Raw genomic sequence first — 21,018 nt, forward strand, 5'->3', positions numbered from 1 at the left:
TGATTTCTAAGAACCCTGAATGAGCTCAGAAATGATGTAATTATTCTTAGTTTGAAAATGTTTGAATGCCATGTGATATTACAATTATCTGTAAATTTATGTTTGCCCCAGTAAATCTTGTGCTATTCTGGGCAGGTCTGGGCATCACTTGTCTTCATATTCCCAGTACAAAGCAAAGAGCCTGACTTAGAGTTAAGCCCCAGTACCTGTTTGAGAACTCAGCGAGTGAAAGTGGGAGGCAGGAAAATAATGCCTGATTTCCTTTGTTAAGGCTGCCCCGGGCTGTCGGTAAATAGTAGGATTCTCTGCCTTAACACCCAGCTGTAGGTGGACTGCTTGGTTCTTTATGTCCACATCTATGAATTTACAAGAAAGCTCAATCTTCTGTTCAGGTGGAGGACCTTTTTTACAACATTTCCACCAGGAGGAAAGCTTTAAAAAATCCAAGTGAAGAGTATGGGAAGATTCTGGAAGTTGTTGGCAGGTACAGTTCAGTCTCTGAGATCTCACCAGCGGGCCGGGCTCCCGTGCTTGTGCACTGAAGACAGCTGCTGGGCTGGGAAACAGCCGTCCTGGCTGCAGAATGTTGCAGGCCAAGGCTTAGCCGCTAATTCTGGCTTTTCTCTCACGTCCCCAGGGGAGAGCAGTTGGTGTCTGTATCAGTGGGGGGTTCTTTGGTGACAAGCAAAACAGACTGACTGGCTAACTGAGCCCAGAATAAATTTTTTTTTCTCCCCCTGCACCCATCCCCTCTCCCCTCCTCTCCAAGCCCAGAATAAATTTATTGGAAGGCTCGGAGTGACTCACCGAGGGGGAGAAGCGTGGCCAGCTGCTGCTTGGGGAGGACAAGAACCAGGATGGCTTCGGCCATCTCATGTCGTGACCCTGTTTCAGTTGCTTTCATTCTGTTCTTGGTTCTGCTCAGAGGTCTCTTTCCTGGGAGGGCATCTGGTTGGCGTAGCCTGGGTCCCCCATGTCCCACGTCCCTGGGGAGATTTCCTGATTGGCAGTCTGAGGCTGGGGAAGAGGTAGTGTCCCACAGGGAGACCAGGGACTGTTAACAGAAGAAGGTGAAGGGATTCCAGGCAAGAGAAACGACGTTACGATAGACTTAATCTGCTGGCACAGTGGCTCCAGCGTGGGCTCGCTGAGCCTGCGTTTCCTTGGATTATAACAGGCATGTTAACTACTTTGCAGCATTTCTGAAAAATCAAAAATGAATAAAACCTTTTCCCCTAATAAAGTGGAACGGACCCAGACATCAAGGTTCTTTACTATTCCCTGGAATTGCATAAGTCAGTGTCAGAATATTCATTATCTCCTGGAAGTAAAGGAGCTCTAGTGGGTGGTTAGGGTCCGAGGTGTGGTAGAGATAATTATTCGTTGTTATTGAATTCGTGCATTTTATTAGACACAACCCTTCGTGGGGCAGGCGGGGGCGGAGTGATGACTAACGGCTGGGAGGAGAGGCTGGGAGACACTGGCGTAGGACGTCGGGTTGGGGAAGATGCGGGTGAGGAGCGGTGTAATGGGGGGGCTCTGAGCGAGCGTAAAAGAGTGCAGGGCTGTTAAGCTGAGTTCTCAAGCTGTCCTTGAGGCAACCCAGACCTTTTGAGTTTATGAGAATAAACTAGGCAAGGAGGAAATTGTACTGAGATAGCCCTGGATCTGGTCAGCAGCCTAGAAATGCAGAGTGGAACCCTGTCTTCCGTTGCATCAGCCACATTTAGCACTGCTAGCTCCGTGAAGGGTCTGCTGGCTTATGTCCTGTGGTTAAAATAGGACACATGATGTTTCCGTTTGTGTCTATCTTTGTTTACATCACTGACTCCACCAAATGTATGTAACTGAAAGGGGGCTCTGACATGCCTGGTGCACCTGGCCACTCTGCTTACTGTTTTGTTTTGTTTTTCTCCTTGCCAGGTATTCAATACACAATTCAGGCATCAGTTTCTCAGTTAAAAAAGTAAGTTCTTATGTCATAGGTGATAGTTACGTATTATACAAGGAAAATGGTTTTTTATGGTTTGCCTGTGGAGGTGGGTTACACTGTTGCCATCACAGCTGGGAGACAGTCAGTCACATGTATCGTCTGTTTCCCAGCAAGGTGAGACCGTGGCCGACGTGAGGACACTGCCCAATGCCACCACCGTGGACAACATTCGCTCCATCTTCGGAAACGCCGTTAGCCGGTATGTGATTGTAAAAACATCCTCTGCATTCCATCACATTATTGTGGATAAGATAGCACCTGCCTTAAGAGTTTGCTGTAATCAAATACATTGACTCAAATGTTCAGGCTTCACTTTTGTTAACAGAGTTGTTATTTCATGTAACCAACACTCCTAGGAGCTATTGTCTCTTAGATGGCCTGGCTGTAAAATCAGTGTGTTCCTCCTAGGACTCTGTCTTCAAAATAGAGTGTAGTAGGATTCTTTTATCCTCCAGCGCTCCCTCTTTTCTCTGTATTTTCATTATCATCCCGTTAGGATTGATTATCACTCAACATTGACTCATTGCCTGCATCTCCCAGGCTTTGTGCCAGAAGTTGAGGGTGTAAAGACGAGTAAAATATTCCCCGCCCTTGAGCACTCCCTCTCTGGTGGCAAGCACGTCTGTCAGTGTCTCCACGTCTTCACCGTCAAGGAAAGCCTCCGAGGGAATTGCTTGCATTACAGAGTCCTGATAGCCATCCCCTCGGCCACCGTTTCCACCACCACCGTTTCCACCACCACCTAAACCACCGTGTCCGTCACACATACCCAGCCAGCATCCCAGGACTGTACAAAACCCAAATGCCAGTGTCGTAATCTGAGCGGAAAAATCCCAACATCCTTCTCTCTCTATGCCAAGTGTGCCTCAGGTGCCAGGGATACAGAGATGACGGAGACAGCCTCTGACTCCCCTTTTTCAAACAGTCGTAAAAGCAGCAGCAGGAGTCACAGAACCCCCTTTTCCACTTTGAAGGACCAATTACTCATTCTTGGAGCAAAACCAAATTTCTAACTAGGGAGCAGTCAATTTACTTTTAATTACTTTTTTCTTACTAATTACGTGGTAATGAATTAATTGTTTTAAAGTTTGTGCTCCCAGAGCTAAAAGTAATCTAGTGTACTTTTAAGTGAGAGTGTACTTTCTGGTGAAACTTTTTAGAGCTCCTTGACCAATGAGAAGCCTCAGTGTTCGTTGTTAGGACATTGCTGGCACCTTAAGAGATGAGAACTCCTGCAGAGCAGCGGTTCCCAAAGCGTGTCCCCAGGACACCAGCCTCCAGAGACGTTTTGGGAAGAGAGGGTTTGTGGGTTCGCTGTGCGTGGGAAACACTGCCAGCTCTACCCTGTACTCAGACCCAGAGCACATGTGACTGCCCTGCTGCTGGGGTCCAACCCCAGCAGGTCCAGGGGTCCCCAAAGGTGTGGACGGAGTCGGCAAAGAAGGAAGGACACGGAGACAGCATTCAGTTGATCAGCAGCCTAGCCAGGATCTCTAGCCAGGATCTCCAGCGAAGTTCTGGTTAGGATCTCCAGCCAGGTTCTGTCCAGGTTCTAGTCAGGTTCTCTTGCCAATTTCTGTAGTCAGGTTCAGTCCAGGATCTTTTGCCATGCTCTCTCCAGTGAAGTTCTTCTGTCTGTAGGTTCTGTGTAGGTTCTGTCTGTAGGTTCTCTCTACTCAGTCCTGTGTTCTAAGTTCTGTGTTCTAAGTTCTGAGTGTTTCTGTCTTGTTACAACTGTATTTATACCAGTTGATTCAATCCTATCAATCTCTATTACAAAGGTTAGGGCGTTTCTTATCTCCATTCTAGGGAGTAAAGATTATGTAGCTTAAGCATGATTGTTCATAGTTAAAGTGATTAATTACCCGCCTGGCACTTAGTTAAGAGGTTTTATTCCCTCCCTAACTTCAGGGGAAAATCCCTACCTGGGGAAACCACCTTTCTCAGAGACCTTGGTTAAAACACATAGTGCCAAGAACAGTATGCCATATATGCCAGGTCCCTTGAAACAGCAAGCATGGACCGGCTCCCGGCACCCTGCGTGGGAAGCTTCCACTATAGCCAGCCATGCTCAGTGCGTGTCTGCCATTGGCTGGGTGCTGCACTATATGCTAGAGATACATAGGAGGGAATAGAGCAGAAATGATACCTGCCCTCAGAGGGCTCATAGTGTCATTGGAAAGACACACAAAATAATTATGCCATTCATTAGTGATTGTGCTAGATGCTGCAGAGGATATACGGCAGTGGGAGACACTCTTGGGGCCATGGAGGGAGGTAGTCAGAGAAGGCTCTTTGAGGAAGTAATCCCTGAGATGCAAGGAGCAGCTAATGAGCTGACAATAGAAGTTTTCCAGGCAGAGGGACCGCACTTAGGAAGATGTCCCCTCACCCCCATCCTTACCCCCACCCACACCCACACCCCGGGCCAAAAATGAGTGTGGCTTGTGTGAGGACACCACACGGGAGCCCCATGTGATTCAGTATAGAAAGGGATTCAGCAGAGACCAGTTCTTTAAGAATCTCATCTTTGGGATGTAGTTACTAAGATAAATAAGCTTTAGCACATGTCCTGTCCCAGCAACTAGAGCAGTGCTTGCATACAGCGGGAGTGCTTGAAAACACGGACAGGACTGATGGGTGGGCCCAGAGAACCTCAGCAAACCAAGGCACGGGTCCTCATTTGGTAGTCTGTTTATGGGAAGGAACCCTGATTTTTCCAATTCACATTCTTTATAATGTTTGAACTTTCTGATGTGTTCAAAAGCCTCACAATTTCTCTTTTCCCACCAGAGAATTGATAGAAGTTGGGTGTGAGGATAAAACACTCGCCTTCAAAATGAAAGGCTACATATCCAATGCCAACTACTCAGTGAAGAAATGCATCTTCTTACTCTTCATCAACCGTAAGTGCAAAAGGACAAGTAGGGAGATGAGTCCACGGGAGTTCGGGACCATGGGAAACTCCTGATCCACGGGTCTGATGACACAGGAACACCTGGTGTTGAAATGGGGTTTGATTCGAAGTGTTTATAATTAATTTCTGGTCTAAGTCTGCTCAGCCCTCTGAGATGTGCCCAGGAGAGGGCATGGCAGGTCCCGCGAGCCAGCGCACCTTCGTCACCTGCTGGCATCGGAGCCTTTCCAAGCAGGCCCTAGGCAGCTCTACGATCTCCCCTTAGGTGGAGGGCCACTGCTGGAACTTGCACAGCAGGGCAGAGGGGTAGGCAATGTTAGTAAAGAAATTGAGTGCTAAGCCCCCTGAGTTCTTTCTTTTTAAAGAATGAGAATTCTTTATAATATAAAGCACAGAGCTAAAAATCAGAGAGAAAATTAACTAAGGGAATCTGGAGTTTCCCAGATTCCTTTCCCTCTTTATCTCTCTGCTGACGTAGTGTTTACATGATTGCTGCCTGTGAAGCCAATATCAGTGTGCATTCTGCCTCTTGTAACCTAATTGCATGTTACATGGTTTTGAGAAATGGTGACAGGGCAATAGCAAGTAATCCCAAACATGGTCTCATTCCAGAAACAAGATGCATCTTTCCATGTGTTCAGTTCTTCCCATTTTTATCCCATAGGTCCTTTACCTTTAGCATTTGAAGCAATTCATAACTATTTTATATAGTTTTTGTTTTGTTTGCTTGCTACTGGAAATGGTATAACACCCCCTTCCATTTATAGCGATAACCAGCTATAAATATCCTCAGTAATACATGACAGCAGTTGTTCAAAACAATATAGAAACAGTAAGGAGAGAGCCAGTGTTTTATGGCCACATTCTGTTAGGCTGATTTGTATTTGGCAGGGTCTTTTCCAGCTTCGTTGGGAGGGACATAAGCTAGAAGGACTTCTAACAAAGCTTGCTTTCACCAAGGCTCAGAAAATGTTTTCATTTGTTGTTTCCTGACCATGAAGAGCAACTGCTTTGTAACATATGGTTAGCTACCGAACAGACAAGCAAAGGTCCCTGTGAGTGCCATCTGCGTATGTCACGTCCATGCTTCTGGTGGGCTGTTTACCACACCGGCTCCGCGTAACATTAGCTAATCTGGTCTTGCAGCCAAGTTCACGATAGCAGAGAGGGGTCAGGCTCTTACTCGGTTGTCTCACACGCTAGGCTCGCTCAGTTGGCAGGGACAAAGAACACTGTGGCAGGTCTCAAGTTCAGAAGGCTCCACAGAGGGCCCCCAGCTGTCCCTCTGTCAGTGCCCACACCTGCTCCAGCCTGGGATACAGCACAGTGAGGCTATTGAGGGGGATGTCGTGAGCACCCAGAGAAGAATTCTTCCCTGATAAAATCAGGCCACTCTTCTGATTGGAATTAAATTGACGACTTGCACACACAGCTCTCTAGTAGTGCTTGGGGGGAAGAAGGCGAGGGAGGGCGGTTTACCAGCCCACTGTCTCCCAGCACGTGGCACATGTGACCAGTAGCCAGTGTGTATTGGCAGGATGAGAAGTGTGAGAGCTGACGTCAGACTACCCACTGCCCGGCAAGGGCAAAGGCAGTCCGCATGGCTGACTGACGGGGAGGGAAGTGGGCAGGCAGGACTTACTGCTACTTGGCGAGAGGAGGGACACCCAGGCCCATTGTGAGATGTGGGGAAGGAGCCACAGGGAAAGGGGGCTCTTCTGGGAGTCTGATGTGGAAGTCCCCCCAGAGGTGGTCTTCCCGAGGTGATCTCATGGCATGGCGTGACTGTTCACCTGTCACCTCACCCGTCAGGACGGTTGTGAGCTGCTTCCTTCCCTTTTATTTTTTAGATCGTCTGGTAGAGTCAACTTCCTTAAAAAAAGCCATTGAAACGGTGTATGCAGCATATTTACCCAAGAACACACACCCGTTCCTGTACCTCAGGTAATGTAGCACCAAACTGCCCGCCCACGAGGCACAAGAAACAGAATTCCATCATGCTGTCCTCTTTGAAACAGACGGCTTGCCAACAGCTGCTGGGAGTGAACCCCAAGCCCCACCCGCAAAGGGTGTTCTGTCCCTTCTCACAGTGCAGGATGCCGTTTACTCCCGTAGCAGAATCTCCCTGAGAGCCACCCAGGTGCCACGTGCTGTGTTGGTAAAACAAACGTGAGCTTGCCTCCTGAACCAGGCAGAAGTTGCCCCTAACCTGGCAGAGAAACTCCTTCCGCCTCCTGGGGCCCTCCAGTGCCCCCTACTGACAAAGGTTCACATTGCAAAGCTCCATTATCACAGAGCAAGCAATGAAAGATGGATTTGGAGCTGAGGCATAAGTTGACAGCTTGCATATCCTCTCAACTGATTTTTTTTTTTTAGAGAGTAAGGGGGAGAGAGAAACATCGATCGGTTGTCTTCCCTATACACCCCAACTGGGGATTGAACCCGCAACCTGGAATTGCCCTGACCAGGAATCGAACTGGCGGCCCTTTGGTGCACCAACCAGGGCTAAATGGACTTGTATTACATTTTAGTGATAGAAAGTTTTCTCATATATATTCTTGTTTTGATCTTCACATAATACCAACTAAAAGTAGGGGACAGGTTCATGTTTGCAGATGAGAAAACAGACCCAGAGAAGTTAAGTGACTTTCCCCAGGTCACATAATAAAAAATTCCCCTAGTTCTGGAATGATAATAACAGCTGACATAATAAATGTGCCAGTTACATGTAAAATGCTTTATATGAAATTAATCTCCACTTCACAAATGAGGACGCTGAGGTAAAGAAAGATGATGTAACTTACCCAAAGCTACACAGCTTTTCGTAGTGGAGTCAGCTTTGAACCCAGGTCACTCAGACTTGACCCTGAAGTTTTGACCATTTTGTCATTGGGCCTCCCCACAGCTTGGCCACCACATGTACGATGTGTGAACCCCTGCCCCCAGCCCTCCACCATGTGAGGTAATCGGTCTCTTTTTCTGCCAGCCTAGAAATCAGCCCACAGAATGTGGATGTCAATGTGCACCCCACGAAGCATGAGGTCCACTTCCTGCACGAGGACAGCATCCTGGAGCGGGTGCAGCAGCACGTGGAGAGCAAGCTCCTGGGCTCCAACTCCTCCAGGACCTACTTCACCCAGGCGAGCTGCTGCCACCTGTTTCTCTGGTTTCCTGTGGAATAGTGCTCGTGTTGGACTGGCTGCTGCTTAGAGTCATTTAACTTGTTCCAATCCTCCATGTTGCCTATGACACGGAAACTCTAGAGGCATGATTATATTCAGAGTAAAAAACTTGTTTTGCAAGAATTCTTGGTAGAAGAGTCCATGCACTTCCTATCGCATCCCAGCAGGAGGTGCACACTGACTTGTTCTGTCATTTCGGTGATTCAGCTGGTGACAGTCTGATTCCTTCATTGTAAAGCTTCTCCCTGATGGTTTCACCATCCTGGGTGGCCGTAACCTGAATTCATCACTTCATTAGGATTGCAAGATTATGAATTTCTGATTTTATCATTTTTTCTGTTAATTTGAATTATTCTGTTAAGAAGAACTTTCCCTCATTTGTTAGAGCTATTTGGTTATCCTGAAATACAGTTCATACTAGAAAGTGGGATAAATCTGAATTCTATCCCTTTAATTATCATTTTGCAAAGTGTTCTAGTAATCTCCAATATGACATTTAATGACTTTTTTCTCCCTCTTTGTCTCTTCCTATTAATCATTTATGGTCATTTCTCTCTCTCTGTTTTGTTAAAACATCCAAGAATATTTTTCCCATTGATTTTTAGAAAGTGAAAGGGACTTGGGGGTGCGGGGAGAGAGACATTGATGTGAGAGAGATGCATTGATTGGTTCCCTCCTACACATGCCTCAACTGAGGCCAGGGATCAAGCCTGCAACACAGATACATGCCCTTGACCAGGAATCAAACCAGCAACCCTTCAGTGTGTGGGCTGATGCTCTAATCACTGAGCCATGCAGGCCAGGGCTCATTTCTCTTTTTGATGTTCAAATTATTTCATCTGAGACCAAGGGAAGCCCCTTCAAGCTGGCGGTGTTATCCTTTTGATGCAGTTACATTCATCTTTGATGGCTTATTTGTTCCTGGCATGACAAGATATTCTAGGTTCTCTTTGTACTTTCCCAGTCCATTTCTCCAAGGAGCTCTGATTTCTTTTAGTAGGGAATGGTATTTAGAGACTGTAATCTGGATCGGGGGTCCTCATAACTACTGGGTGGTCATTGGTTTGGGTCTTTCCAGTGGACAGAGCTAGGAAATATGTATATTTAAAAGTAACCAGAGTGGTGGTTGCCAGGAGCTGGGGAGAGGAGAGAATTTTAAGGGTAAAGGACACAGGGGATCAGTTTGGAAGGATAAAAAGTCTGAAGATGAATGGTGGTGATGGTCACACAACAGTGTGAACGGTTAATTCACACTGAACTATACACTTAAAAACGGTTAAGTGGTAAATTTTGTGTTACGTATATTTTACCACAATAAAAAAATAAAATTCTCTTACAGCAGCAGCAAAAACCTAAAAATATTAGAACTTTTCACTGATATTTCCATTTTAAACCAATTTTAAGACTATAAGGATTCAGTGAATTTTTTACTTTTATATTTGTATATCTTTATTTTTATACTTCAAACTTAGGTCTGATTTGCTTCTGTAGTAATAATTCTGTTATGATAACCATACCTGGTTTGAGCTTTTCCCCAGCACTGCGCCACTCTGGGACCTGGGCTTCTGAACTTCGGATTCTGAATCTTCTGTCTTCTCTTTTGTCACAGACTTTACTACCCAGTCTTGCTGGCCCCTCTGGGGAGGCGGTTAAATCCACAACAGGCGTGACACCCTCGTCTGCTTCTGGAAGTGGCGACAAAGTCTATGCCTACCAGATGGTCCGCACTGATTCCCGGGAGCAGAAGCTCGATGCCTTTCTGCAGCCTGCGAGCAAAGCCAGTCAGCCCCAGGCCATTGTCCCGGAGGACAGCACAGGCACCGCCAGGGCCGGGCAGCAAGATGAGGAAATGCCGGAACTCCCAGCTCCCGACGGGGCTGCCAAGAGTCAGAGCTCGGAGGGGATCGCGACAGAGGGGACTTCGGAAACGTCAGAGAAGAGAGGGTCCCCCTCCAGCCTGGACAACCCAAGGTATGGCCCTTCAGGAAAAGTGCAACTTGCCTCCTTTGTTCTTAATAAAACTGCCTCTAACGTGGACTGTTCATGAACCACTTGTCTCTTCTCCCTTCGGCCTCCGATGGGACAGTGCTGGGGCTTTGTCCACTGTCTGCCTTTGACTATGTCTTGAGAGTCACCCATCATAGTGGCCTTTGAATTGTCTTATATGTCCATGATCCCAAGCATTAGTTAACAGCATCAGGAAAAAAATCAGACTTACCCTTTATTTTTAGTAATGGCTTTTGATACGGCCTCACAGCAGCGGTGGCTAGAGAGAAGCCTAACATACCTGGAGGATTCTCTTTCATCCCCCTCAAACCCGCTTCACTCCTTTCAGAGGAAACACACTTTCTCAGTTCAGGCTGTGAGCCTCCCTGAAGCACATGGCTGGTGGTGAGCGGGGGTAGAGAAGGCAGGACCAGGACTAATGACGGCCATTGCATTCTGAGCATTTCCAGTACAGTCTGCAGCTTCTTGAAAGACATCACGCTGAAGTCTGTGAGGTGATATTCATGTTCGTGTTCAGGTCCTGAACCTGGAGCTCAGGGTCATCTGCCCAGGGCTGCACATCCACTGGGTGGCCGACCACCAAAGCTCTGGTACTAACTGGCCATTGGAACTTGGATAAGTTATTTCATTCCTGTTTGCTCATTTCTGAGTTAGTCTAGTGAGACGATGTCTAGGGGTTGTTTCCCCGGGAATAATGAAGGATGCTAACTTTTATTGAGCACCCACTATGTGCCAGATACTTTACATACATTTTCTCATGTCATGTTCTTAACAGCCCTGCCAGGGAAGTATTACATTTCTGTTTATTAGTTGGGAAACTAATACCACAAGCTGTTTAACCACACAACAAAGGAAATCTTTTAAAACCGGAAATCAGATTGTATTGTCCTCTGCTGAAAAGCAGTGGCTTCCTGTTGCACTTGGGATAAAACCCCTGCCCTCCCTCTGGCCCACCACTTCCCTCTCCCGCGTGGTGTCTGGCCACACTGCTCTGGTGCCGACCTGAGCTCACAGAGCTTCGCATCCCTGTGCTCTCACTGTTCCCTCGGCCAAGGAAGACTGGCTTCTTGTCAGTCAGATCTCAAATCAGATGTCGCCTCTTACCAGAGGCCGTCCTTGTCCATTTAATCTAAAGTCCTCTCTCTCTCACTTCCACCATTCTATGATGTTCCCTTGTTTTCTTTTCTTCATAGCATTTGTTGGTACTTAAAATGATTTCTTTTCCATTGCTGTTTGACCCCCACTAGAAAGCAAGGATCGTGACAGCAGACCCTTGTCGGCCTTGTTCATGGCTGAATGTAGTCGGTATTATAACAGTGCCTGATGGGGAGGTAAATGGAGCGCTGAACGAATGAGACTTGGGAATGGAGTGCTCACCTGCGGCTCTGCAGGGCCACCCTAGGCTCCAGATTCCTGCCACGTGCAGGCCCGGGCTGGGCCCTGAGGGTTGGCAGAGAAGCAGCGGCGGAGAACAGACCGGCCTTGCTGGCCTGCCGCCGGGATCCCTCCCAGATGTGCAGAGCCAGCACAGAGAGGCTGCCCTTTCTCCAAGACGCAGGGCACCATCTGGGCTGATTTGTTATTATTTTGTTAATTTAGAAGAACAGTAGTGATCTGCCAGTTCCTTATCTCATTGCAGAAAGAGACATCGGGAAGCCTCCGATGTGGAAATGGTGGAAGATGAGTCCCGGAAGGAAATGACGGCAGCTTGCACCCCCCGGAGAAGGATCATTAACCTCACCAGTGTTCTGAGTCTCCGGGAAGAAATTAACGAGCGGGGACATGAGAGTACGTAAGTGCCGCGTCTCTCGGGGTCTCAGAGGCCCGAACTGCTAGCGTTTAGCTTTTGGAAATACAGAACGTATTCAGGTGAGATGGCCACTGCAGCGTGCTGAGCAAACCTCTGCCCTCCCTCCTGGAAGGCACCAAGTTCCACTCCTGGGCGCACTGGCGTGCTGTTGCTGCAAGTCGCAGGCTCTGAGGGTCCTGGCTTCACCTCCTGCCACTCCCACTTCTGTGTGACCTGAGACTCATGACTTAACCTTCTGTAAAGAGATTAATTGTACCCTCCAAGATAATTGTATTGATTAGAGATGAAATGTCAGTAAAACACTTGTTGCAGAGTAAGGAATCAGTAGATATTTTTATATCCTGGAGACAAATCCTCAGAAATCGCCTTCCAGAATGCCTGAGTGGACAGCTCCATTTTGGGCCCCATTACTTCAAAACTAACGTTACGGTTTTAGGAAGTAAAAGGGGGCTAGTCACCTCCCAGGGATGGACTGACCAGGGGTTGGGGTGTGTGACGGCGACTTGTCCCTCACAGCACTGACCCCACTTGGTGAGCCAGACAGTCATGCTCCAAGTGTGGACACCATTGCTCTGCCCTTGTGTCTACACGAGTGGCCATGGCTTTTCCATTTTTCATCTGCAACAGATTTCTTGATTAAAATAGTTAAATTTCAACACTGCTATATAATGTGTCTTAAACTATGACATCCGAAAGGAAATGGGTACCTTTCCCACTAATCCACAGTCTCCTGGAAGAGCTGTTCTGACTCTGGCCTCTGACATTTTCAGGTTTGAGTGAAGTCAGGATGGCCTCAATTTACCTTTCTTATTTGCTCCCTCTTTTCTTAGCACTCGGGGCTTTTGTCTGCATGTGTCTCCAGTGCTGGAGGGTAAGAACTTCCTGTGACTAGGGTCGTGCCAGTTGTGGAAGTAGCTGCCACTTGGCGTCTGGTTTTTGTTTCCATGAAGATTTGTTCTGGTTGCTCTTTCCCTGCTATTGGCTTCCCCGCTGGGAGCCCTTAAAACCACTTTAAATAATGTCAGAAAGGTGGGCTGTTACTTGATGTAGTTAGCAGTTTTCCTACGGGTAATGTTAGTGGACTCCCTCAGGTCTGGAATTTGCAGTTTTCTTTAAGGGTTTGTATCTCTTGTGCAAAGCAGGCTATTTAAAGTTCAATTTCAATAAATTTCTGAGTAGGTGCAAACTGTTTTCAGTGCAGGATAAAAATAACGTGCGTCGGGTTTGATGCAGTTCGGAGTCCATTGCTGAGGCTCAGATGATGAATTTGAATACTCTGAGATTGTGTGTTCATACACATCATCTCATGTAAGTCTAGAATAGTCTGGTGAGGGAAAGCTGGTTGACTTTGAGCTGAATGCTGTACAGGGGTTTCTCGGAAGCTCAGATTTGGTGAGCTATGGCCACCCCCCTTCATAGACCAACAGCCTGCTGCTCCCCCACGGAGCCGTGCCCCTGCAGGGAGAGACGCAGATCCGTTTCCCTGTGCCGACATCCCGGTTGCACTTGTTTGTGTGGTTATTTCAGCTGTGTATGGTCTGTGCAGGGATCGCGTCTGTTGAGCTCACTGCCTCATCCTTGGTGCCTGGCAGAGCCGGGCACGTGGACTCAGTAGGTGTTTGCCAAAGGAGTGAATGAATGACAGGAGCAGCCTGGGAGTGAAGCCTGACAGTTTTTATTCTGAAAGGATGTCCAAGTTGAACACATCGTCAGGCGACTCTCTGGTATCTGGCGGATTTACCCATTTCTGGTGGCACATTCCTCAAATGAGGTAAATTTTTGGCCCCGTATCCAGTCACATGTTCCACAGAATTGGGCCCATCTCAGGTTAGTAATGCCTGAACTTATTTATTGCTGGTTCCATCATTTCAGTCTGTAAATTAATGAGGACAAGGAGTGTCCTCGGTTATTTGCTATCATTTGAATATGAACGCTTGCTTAACATCTTATCCACAATTTTCTTTTCTTTTCTTGGTCTTCGGTGAACAGTCCTGGGTCTAGATGTACATACTCATATTGTCTGTCCCCAGGTGAGTTTCTCTGGTACATGAAATCAGCTCAGCAGACACTAGTCAAGTATCTTCTCGGTACAGAATGTACCATGCCAAGGCCTGAGGCAGGAAGGGAGCTGAATGAACCACGAGCCCTGCCACGAGTGCTGTGGGACTGCTCACGAGAACTGGCGGCCGCGGGAGGAAGAGGGAGACGCTGTCACAGCGCTAGGGGCCCCTTCTGCAGAGCCCAGCTGGGGGCTGCTGGGAGGGCCGCTGGGTGGGCTCAGAATGTGACTGATGTCGGGGGCTGCTGCCGCTGGTGCACAGCCCTCAGGAGCTGGAGGACTGGCCCCTCCCCTGGGTTTGGCTTCACTTGCTGCTCCGGGAAGTGCTGGGACCAAGGCCTCCATTGTGAACTCAGATGTGTGTTTGGCGTGGAAGCGTCGGAGGATTTTGTCCCGTTTGGCTGCTGGCAGAATGCAGGGACGTGCCCGCAGGCTTCTGTGCTGGGTGTTTGGGGAGGTGGGGAGGGGAGAATAAATGGAGGCCCTTCAGGTCCTGGGAAGAGGCTGTGAGGGGTCCAAAGGGCCTCATGGCACCCAGTGAGAAGAGCCCTGCCTGTCTTCCTGATGGATTGGTGCCCGGCGGAAAGCAGCCTGCAAGCCTCAGGCCGGGGGCAGGCGCCGCCTCCGCGGCCTGCGCTGGCCAGGGCCTCCGTGACAGATGCGGAAACTCCGCTGCCTCAGTGCGCCGCACGCGCTCTCCTCCAGGGCCTCATCAGTCAGGGTTGTTTGATGTTCTCCAGCTTTTAAAATAATCATTTTCTGCCCACGCAGAACATCCTGCAGAGACACGGAGTTGCCAGTGGGAACAGAGGGGAACACTTATTTTAGAAATGAAGAAAACAAGTTTTTTTTAAAACGGGGGAGCAGGGAGTGTTGCAGGACTTGTTTAACAATAGCTGTGGTGCCCAAGCTTTAAAAAAAGCAAAGTAAAAACGTGATGTAAGGCTTACTGCTGTTTTCACACCCTTGCCCTCTGGGCTCCAGCCCCCCCCCATATATATATTTAATGCAAAATCATATTTATAAAATATAGGTAAGCTCTACAGAAGAAAACAAATGAACACATGCTTAAAGAAACAGAACATTGCCATCACTTTTGAAGCTATTATGTCTTTGCTCCCTGTCCCATCCCTTGTCCTTCTCCCTTGGAGTAACCATGACCCTAAATTTTATTATTATTTTCTTTCTTTTTATTCTAGTTTTATCACCCACATTTGTAGCCCTAAAAAACCTACTTTTGTAAGTTTTAAACTTCATATAAACACTTATACTGTATTTTTTTAAAAATATATTTTATTGATTTTTTACAGAGAGGAAGGGAGAGAGATAGAGAGTTAGAAGCATCGATGAGAGAGAAACATCGATCAGCTGCCTCCTGCACATCTCCTACTGGGGAAGTGCCTGCAACCCAGGTACATGCCCTTGACCGGAATCGAACCCGGGACCTTTCAGTCCGCAGGCCGACGCTCTATCCACTGAGCCAAACCGGTTTTGGCCTTATACTGTATTTTAATGATAGAAATATATACACAGATGTTCCTAAAATTCATCCATCTTGTTATGTATGCTGATTACTTTTTCTATGTAATGGATTCCACTTCATGACTAAGCTGCATGTCCATTCATTAGAAGACTCACATGGCCTCGCCTTTGCCTCTCACACCCCATCGCCTTTCCACTCCTGAGAGGACCCAGAACTTGGCCCCCTGCTTGGGAAGCTCTGCTGCAGGGCATGTACTTAGGAGAGTTACTGCCGGGCCATAAAATGACAGTGTTTTCCAAAGGGGTCGGATGAATGCACAGTCCCACCAACAATGTGAAGAAGTTGCATTGGCTCTGCTTTTCCTCCAGTGTCTGATCTGGTATCTGATGGTGGTTTTTATTTACGTTTCCTTAGTTACTGATGAAGCTGAGTAAGTATATTTCCTCTTCTGTTAGGTGCCTGTTTGGTCTCTGACCCATTTTTCTGTTGGGTTTTTGGTCTTTTCTGATTTTAGGAGTCCTTTATGTATTCTAGGTAGTAATCAGATACATGGCAATATCTTCCCCCCAGTTCAGGGCTCATCTGGTATTTTTTTCTTATGAACACTTCTTTTATGAACAGAAATTCATAGATTTAATGTAGACAGATTTTATGAATTGTGCTTTACAGATTAGCTCTTTTATCTTAGTAGGAAATTATTCCTAATTCTGAGATAATTAAATATATACTCTCCTAAAACGCTTATACCTAAATCTCATTCCACCTGGAATTCATCTTTGGTACATGGCATTAGATTCATGTGAACATCTGATGTTCCCTAATACATTGTTATTGTCAATGTGTTTGGATTTAGCAAATACTATTTGCTCATAATTCTTTCTCTCTGACCTTTCATAGTCTGCCCTAAGCACATCCTTCAGTGGGGCCTTTGGCAAACGGAGTTTTGCTTTGTCTAATTCATTCTTCTTTTGAAAAGGTTGTTTGTGGGGTTTTTTTGCTTGGTTTAAAATTCAAGATTATAAATTATTTTTTTAGTGCATTGAAGGTGTTATTCTATCATGTTTTTGGCTTCTAGTGTTGTTGAAAATTCAGCTATCAGTCTTATATTTTATTACTTTCTGGGTAATCCCTCTTTTGTCTCTGAGTGCTCTTAGTATCTTTCTCAACATCTCTGTGTGCCAGGTGTGGATTTGGTTGGGCCTCGTGGAGCTGAGACTTGGTATCTTGCATCACTTCTGTTTTCTACCTCTTTGTCTCTCTGTGCTGGATTCTAGAGAATGTCTTTAAATCGACTTTCTAGTTAATTACCTTGCCAACTTTGTCTAATCTGTTCTTAAGTCTGTCTTGATTTTTAATTTCAATTAATTTTCATTTTTAGAAATTTTATTTAGTTCTTTTGGAAATCTCCTTGATCATTTTGATACTCTTGCTTCTTCTGTTCTAATACCTCTTAATTGAACATACTTATTTTATCTTCTTTGCTGATATTTGCAGTCTCTGAAACCTTTGCTGCTAGGATTCTGTGATTTCTTCTGGATTCTAATTCTTTGAGTTTTGTAACTCCTGAGTGCTAGTTCCTGGTACTTTATCTGTGAGCAACTATTTGAAGCCTGGATTGGAGATGGATTTCCCCAGAGAAATTTGCATTTGATTCTATCAGGGACCTGGAAGAAGTCAGCCCTGGAATCTCTTTAAACTAAAATCTGCACGTAAGGTTTTCCCATAACCTGCTTTGTGTGACTCCTGGCTGCAAGGCATGTGAGGACCAGCTTGTGGTTATAAATTCTCAGGGGTGTAACTTTTTCTTTACTCCCAACACCAAGGCTTGAGGCAGTAGGTACTTTTGCTTACGGCCCTTGGAGGGGGCAGGAGTGGACATGGGACATGCTGGTACTTGTCCTTCACACGCGGGTGCAGCCTTTGGGGTCTCAGCCTCACGTGTTGGGGAAGTGATCTCCTTTAGGATCCCATTCAAACTCTTCCTAGGCATCTGTCCTCCTTTCTCCACACCTCAGAGTCTGCAGAAACGAGAGCTCACGACTCCTGAGGACCCTCTGGTGTCTTTGAATGAAGTGGCCTCGGGGCTCTCGTCACTTCTCTGCTTCCTGCTGTCTCAGATTGTGATCTTTGATTATTCCTGAATCCTTTGGCAGTTCCGTGTTGCATCCTGAAAGATTAGTTGTTATTAGTTTTATTCCTTGTTTGTGTTCGTTTTCAGCAAGAGATTCAGTTCGGGCATCTTGACTTACCTGTCTCTAGTTCGGGCTTGGTGCTTTGGACTGCAGCGGTGTTGGTGGGATGGCACCACTTACCTGTGTTTGGTTTTCCAGCCCTGCAGGAGATGCTGCACAACCACTCCTTTGTGGGCTGTGTGAATCCGCAGTGGGCCTTGGCACAGCACCAGACCAAGTTATACCTTCTCAACACCACCAAACTGAGGTACGTCAGTGAGCAGTGAAAGAGCAGAGCTCCTAGCAGAAAGGTCCTGGAGGTGCAGGCACAAAAGGCCAGGGAGAGCAGCAGCCTGACAGTTGGAAAGGCCCAGGCTTTGAAGTCGGGCAGACGTGGCTTCAAATCCAGGCCCAACCATTTACCACTGATGTGACGGTGGGCAAGTTTCTTTCCAAAACTTCGTCTCAGACTTCACATCTGTAAATTGGAATGAACTTACAGGGGTTTGTGCATAAGAAAGACATGAGAAACCCGGTGTTTGGTAGCACTCTGAATGTTGGCTGCTGTGACCCAGGTGTTGAAGGCAGTGCTGGAAGAGAATTCTGGCACCTGCTGTGATGGAGGCTGTAACCGAAAGCAGAGCGGATGGCTCCATTCTTCCAGCTTTGGTAGCGAAGGCTACAGTGACCACCAGACAAGCCAGGGGGTTGAGCACAGAGGGGGTGATCCCAGCAGAGCCATTTGCTCAGTGCATAGCCAGCAATATCTAAATGGATTGCTTCCAGGGACCTTGATGGATGAGCTCCTGCTGAGTCTAGAACTGTCTAAATGTGTTGTCACATCGGTAGTACAGATGGGAGGGTGCTGCCACCGTCTCTGCCAGGCATCACTTGTCCACTGTGGGGCTCTTTCCCACTGAGCCTGCGGTGGTCTCAGTGCTGCTTGGCCCTGTGAGCGGGGCAGCCACTATATGTTGCTTGGAGTTGCCACATGAGATCTGATGCCCTTAACCTAGAACCCGCCCCAGTCCAGAGCTCACTGGGCCACATTCCTCCTTGATATTGGAACTCATTCCTCCTGGGCATGGAAACCCTCGGGTGCGGCGCTCTTCGGCTTGTCTTTGCTGGGAGAAGCTTGCTGGGCTTGTCCGGAGGCCTGGCTCTTACTAATTTCTTGGGTATTTTACTCCCCTGGTTTGTTCTTTTCCAGCATATCTAAGTGCATGATTCCCAATCTCAAATCACACTTGTGCTCAGGGTCTTTCATTTCAGATACAAATCCAGGGTGTCAGAAACCTCTGACAGCGCCAGGCGGGTGGGGATGACATGGGTGATAGAAGCCAGACTTGGTCTTAGTGTTTGGAGGCCGGCCGGCCAGCTGGCCGGCCAAAGCCCTGGCCACAACACAGTTTGGAATCCCAGCTCTGGAGGAACAGGAGACCTTGGTAGATGGTTTAAAAGGTTCCCCAGCAAGGCAGAGCCACCTGTGTCCCAGCCAGGTTTCAAGGGCTGGTTCTCCTTTTGTCCCCACTGCTTGGCTCTCAAGCATGGATTCAGCTTTTCCTTAAAGTCAATTCATTTTTATTTTCAGTGAAGAACTGTTCTACCAGATACTCATATATGATTTTGCCAATTTTGGTGTCCTGAGGTTATCGGTAAGTTTTTTTCCTGCTTCTCATTCCTGAAATTTCAACAACTGCTCATTTCTGAAAATACCTTTACCGTAATATCTTATTTGTAATGTGGTAAATTTTTCTATATATGCTTAGAAGAGTTTCTGTATTGTACAGTTTGCATATGGAGGTATCTTTAATGATAATACAGGTTTATACAAAGAACAGCCATTTGGTAGCCAACTTAAACAAATGTTTATTATTATAGAAATTAATATATCTGCTTAAGAAAATTTGGAGATAAAAATAGAAATAAACATTCTCTAAAGCCTATGACCTAAACACAACCCCAAATGACAATTTTAGTCCATTTTTTCCAGGACGTTTTCATTGCCTAATTTTAGACTTAAAATCATACTACATATCTAGGTAGTTTCATATCTTCTTTCTACGTGTGACATACTCTAAAAAAAAAAATAACAACTTTCTAGAATTTTTATTGGGATCGTGTTGAATCTATGGATCAAATTGGGGGAGAAATCTTTTGTTATATTTATCCCTTAGTATTTCACATCTTTTGATGCTATTGTAAATGGCATTTTTAAGAAATTCCAATTGTTTTTTGCTATATATAGCAAAAGAACTTGTCCGTTTAAGTCTTTTAGTTTATTGGCATGAAGTTGTTCATATTTTTTATTCTTTTTCAACTTTATTAATCTCAAAGAACTTACTTTTGGTTTCATTGACTTTTCTCTATTTTTCTGATTTTTATTTAATTGACATTTGTTCTATCTTTATGTAATGAGATAATCTTTATTTAATGATATCTTTTATGGCCCAATATATGGCCTATGTTAGTAAATGTTCCATTTACATTTGAAAAGAACTTGTATTTTTATTTTTTTTATATATATATTTTATTGATTTTCCACAGAGAGGAAGGGATAGAGAGAGTTAGAAACATCGATGAGAGAGAAACATCGATCAGCTGCCTCCTGCACATCTCCCACTGGGGATGTGCCCACAACCCAGGTACATGCCCTTGACCGGAATCGAACCTGGGACCTTTCAGTCCGCAGGCCGATGCTCTATCCACTGAGCCAAACTGGTTTCGGCAAAAGAACTTGTATTATTGAGCAGAATGTTCCTTATAAAGGGCATGTACATCAAGTTGATGGTGATGCTCAAATCTTTTGTATGGTGGCTTTGTCTTCTTGTTCTGCCATTTATTGAGAAAGGGGTATTGAAACCTCTAACTGTAATTGTGAATTTGTCTATTTCTTTTTGTAGTTCTGTTTTATCCTGTATATTTTAAAGCTATTATTGAATGTATAAACATTTAGGATTGCTAGGTCGTTTTGATTGAATCCTCTATTATGTAAAAATAAGAGCAGTGTACTGTGGGTTTATAACATGTAAGAGGAAAATGTATGACCACAGTAACATCAGAAAGGGAGAAATGGAGGAAAATTGAGGCATTTTATTTTTAACAGATTTCAGTCTTCCTAATTAGGTGATTGACCTGAAATGTCATTCGATTTAACTGATTCACCCTCCCCATTGCTTCAGTTATGGGTAAGGCAGTAGAAAGAAACAATCTACCTAGTGATTTGCTAGAAATACGGAAGTGGTGTCCTTAAAGCTACACAGAGGGAAAGTGCCTCCTCATCGCCTCACCCCACCCACCTGCTCAGGAGGCTGTCTGTGTGTCACATCTCTGTTGAAATGGCCATTGAGGAGGAGGAAGAGGTTTTATTGTTTTCTTGGGAATGAGTGTTAGATT

General features: G+C 46.1%; 1 protein-coding gene across 1 annotated transcript in view; it reads left to right on the forward strand.

Moving 5' to 3' along the window:
• MLH1 (mutL homolog 1) overlaps positions 1 to 21,018 on the forward strand; it is a 33,693-nt gene that overhangs the window by 9,833 nt on the left and 2,842 nt on the right. Inside the window, exons 6-15 of the mRNA XM_059664252.1 lie at positions 393 to 484; positions 1,924 to 1,966; positions 2,104 to 2,192; positions 4,787 to 4,899; positions 6,761 to 6,854; positions 7,897 to 8,050; positions 9,702 to 10,063; positions 11,739 to 11,887; positions 17,782 to 17,890; positions 19,214 to 19,277. Of these exons, the coding sequence (XP_059520235.1) occupies positions 393 to 484; positions 1,924 to 1,966; positions 2,104 to 2,192; positions 4,787 to 4,899; positions 6,761 to 6,854; positions 7,897 to 8,050; positions 9,702 to 10,063; positions 11,739 to 11,887; positions 17,782 to 17,890; positions 19,214 to 19,277 (1,269 nt within the window). The remainder of the gene's footprint in view (positions 1 to 392; positions 485 to 1,923; positions 1,967 to 2,103; positions 2,193 to 4,786; positions 4,900 to 6,760; positions 6,855 to 7,896; positions 8,051 to 9,701; positions 10,064 to 11,738; positions 11,888 to 17,781; positions 17,891 to 19,213; positions 19,278 to 21,018) is intronic.

The sequence above is a fragment of the Myotis daubentonii genome, chromosome 14, assembly GCF_963259705.1.
Source record: "Myotis daubentonii chromosome 14, mMyoDau2.1, whole genome shotgun sequence".
NCBI lineage: Eukaryota > Metazoa > Chordata > Mammalia > Chiroptera > Vespertilionidae > Myotis > Myotis daubentonii.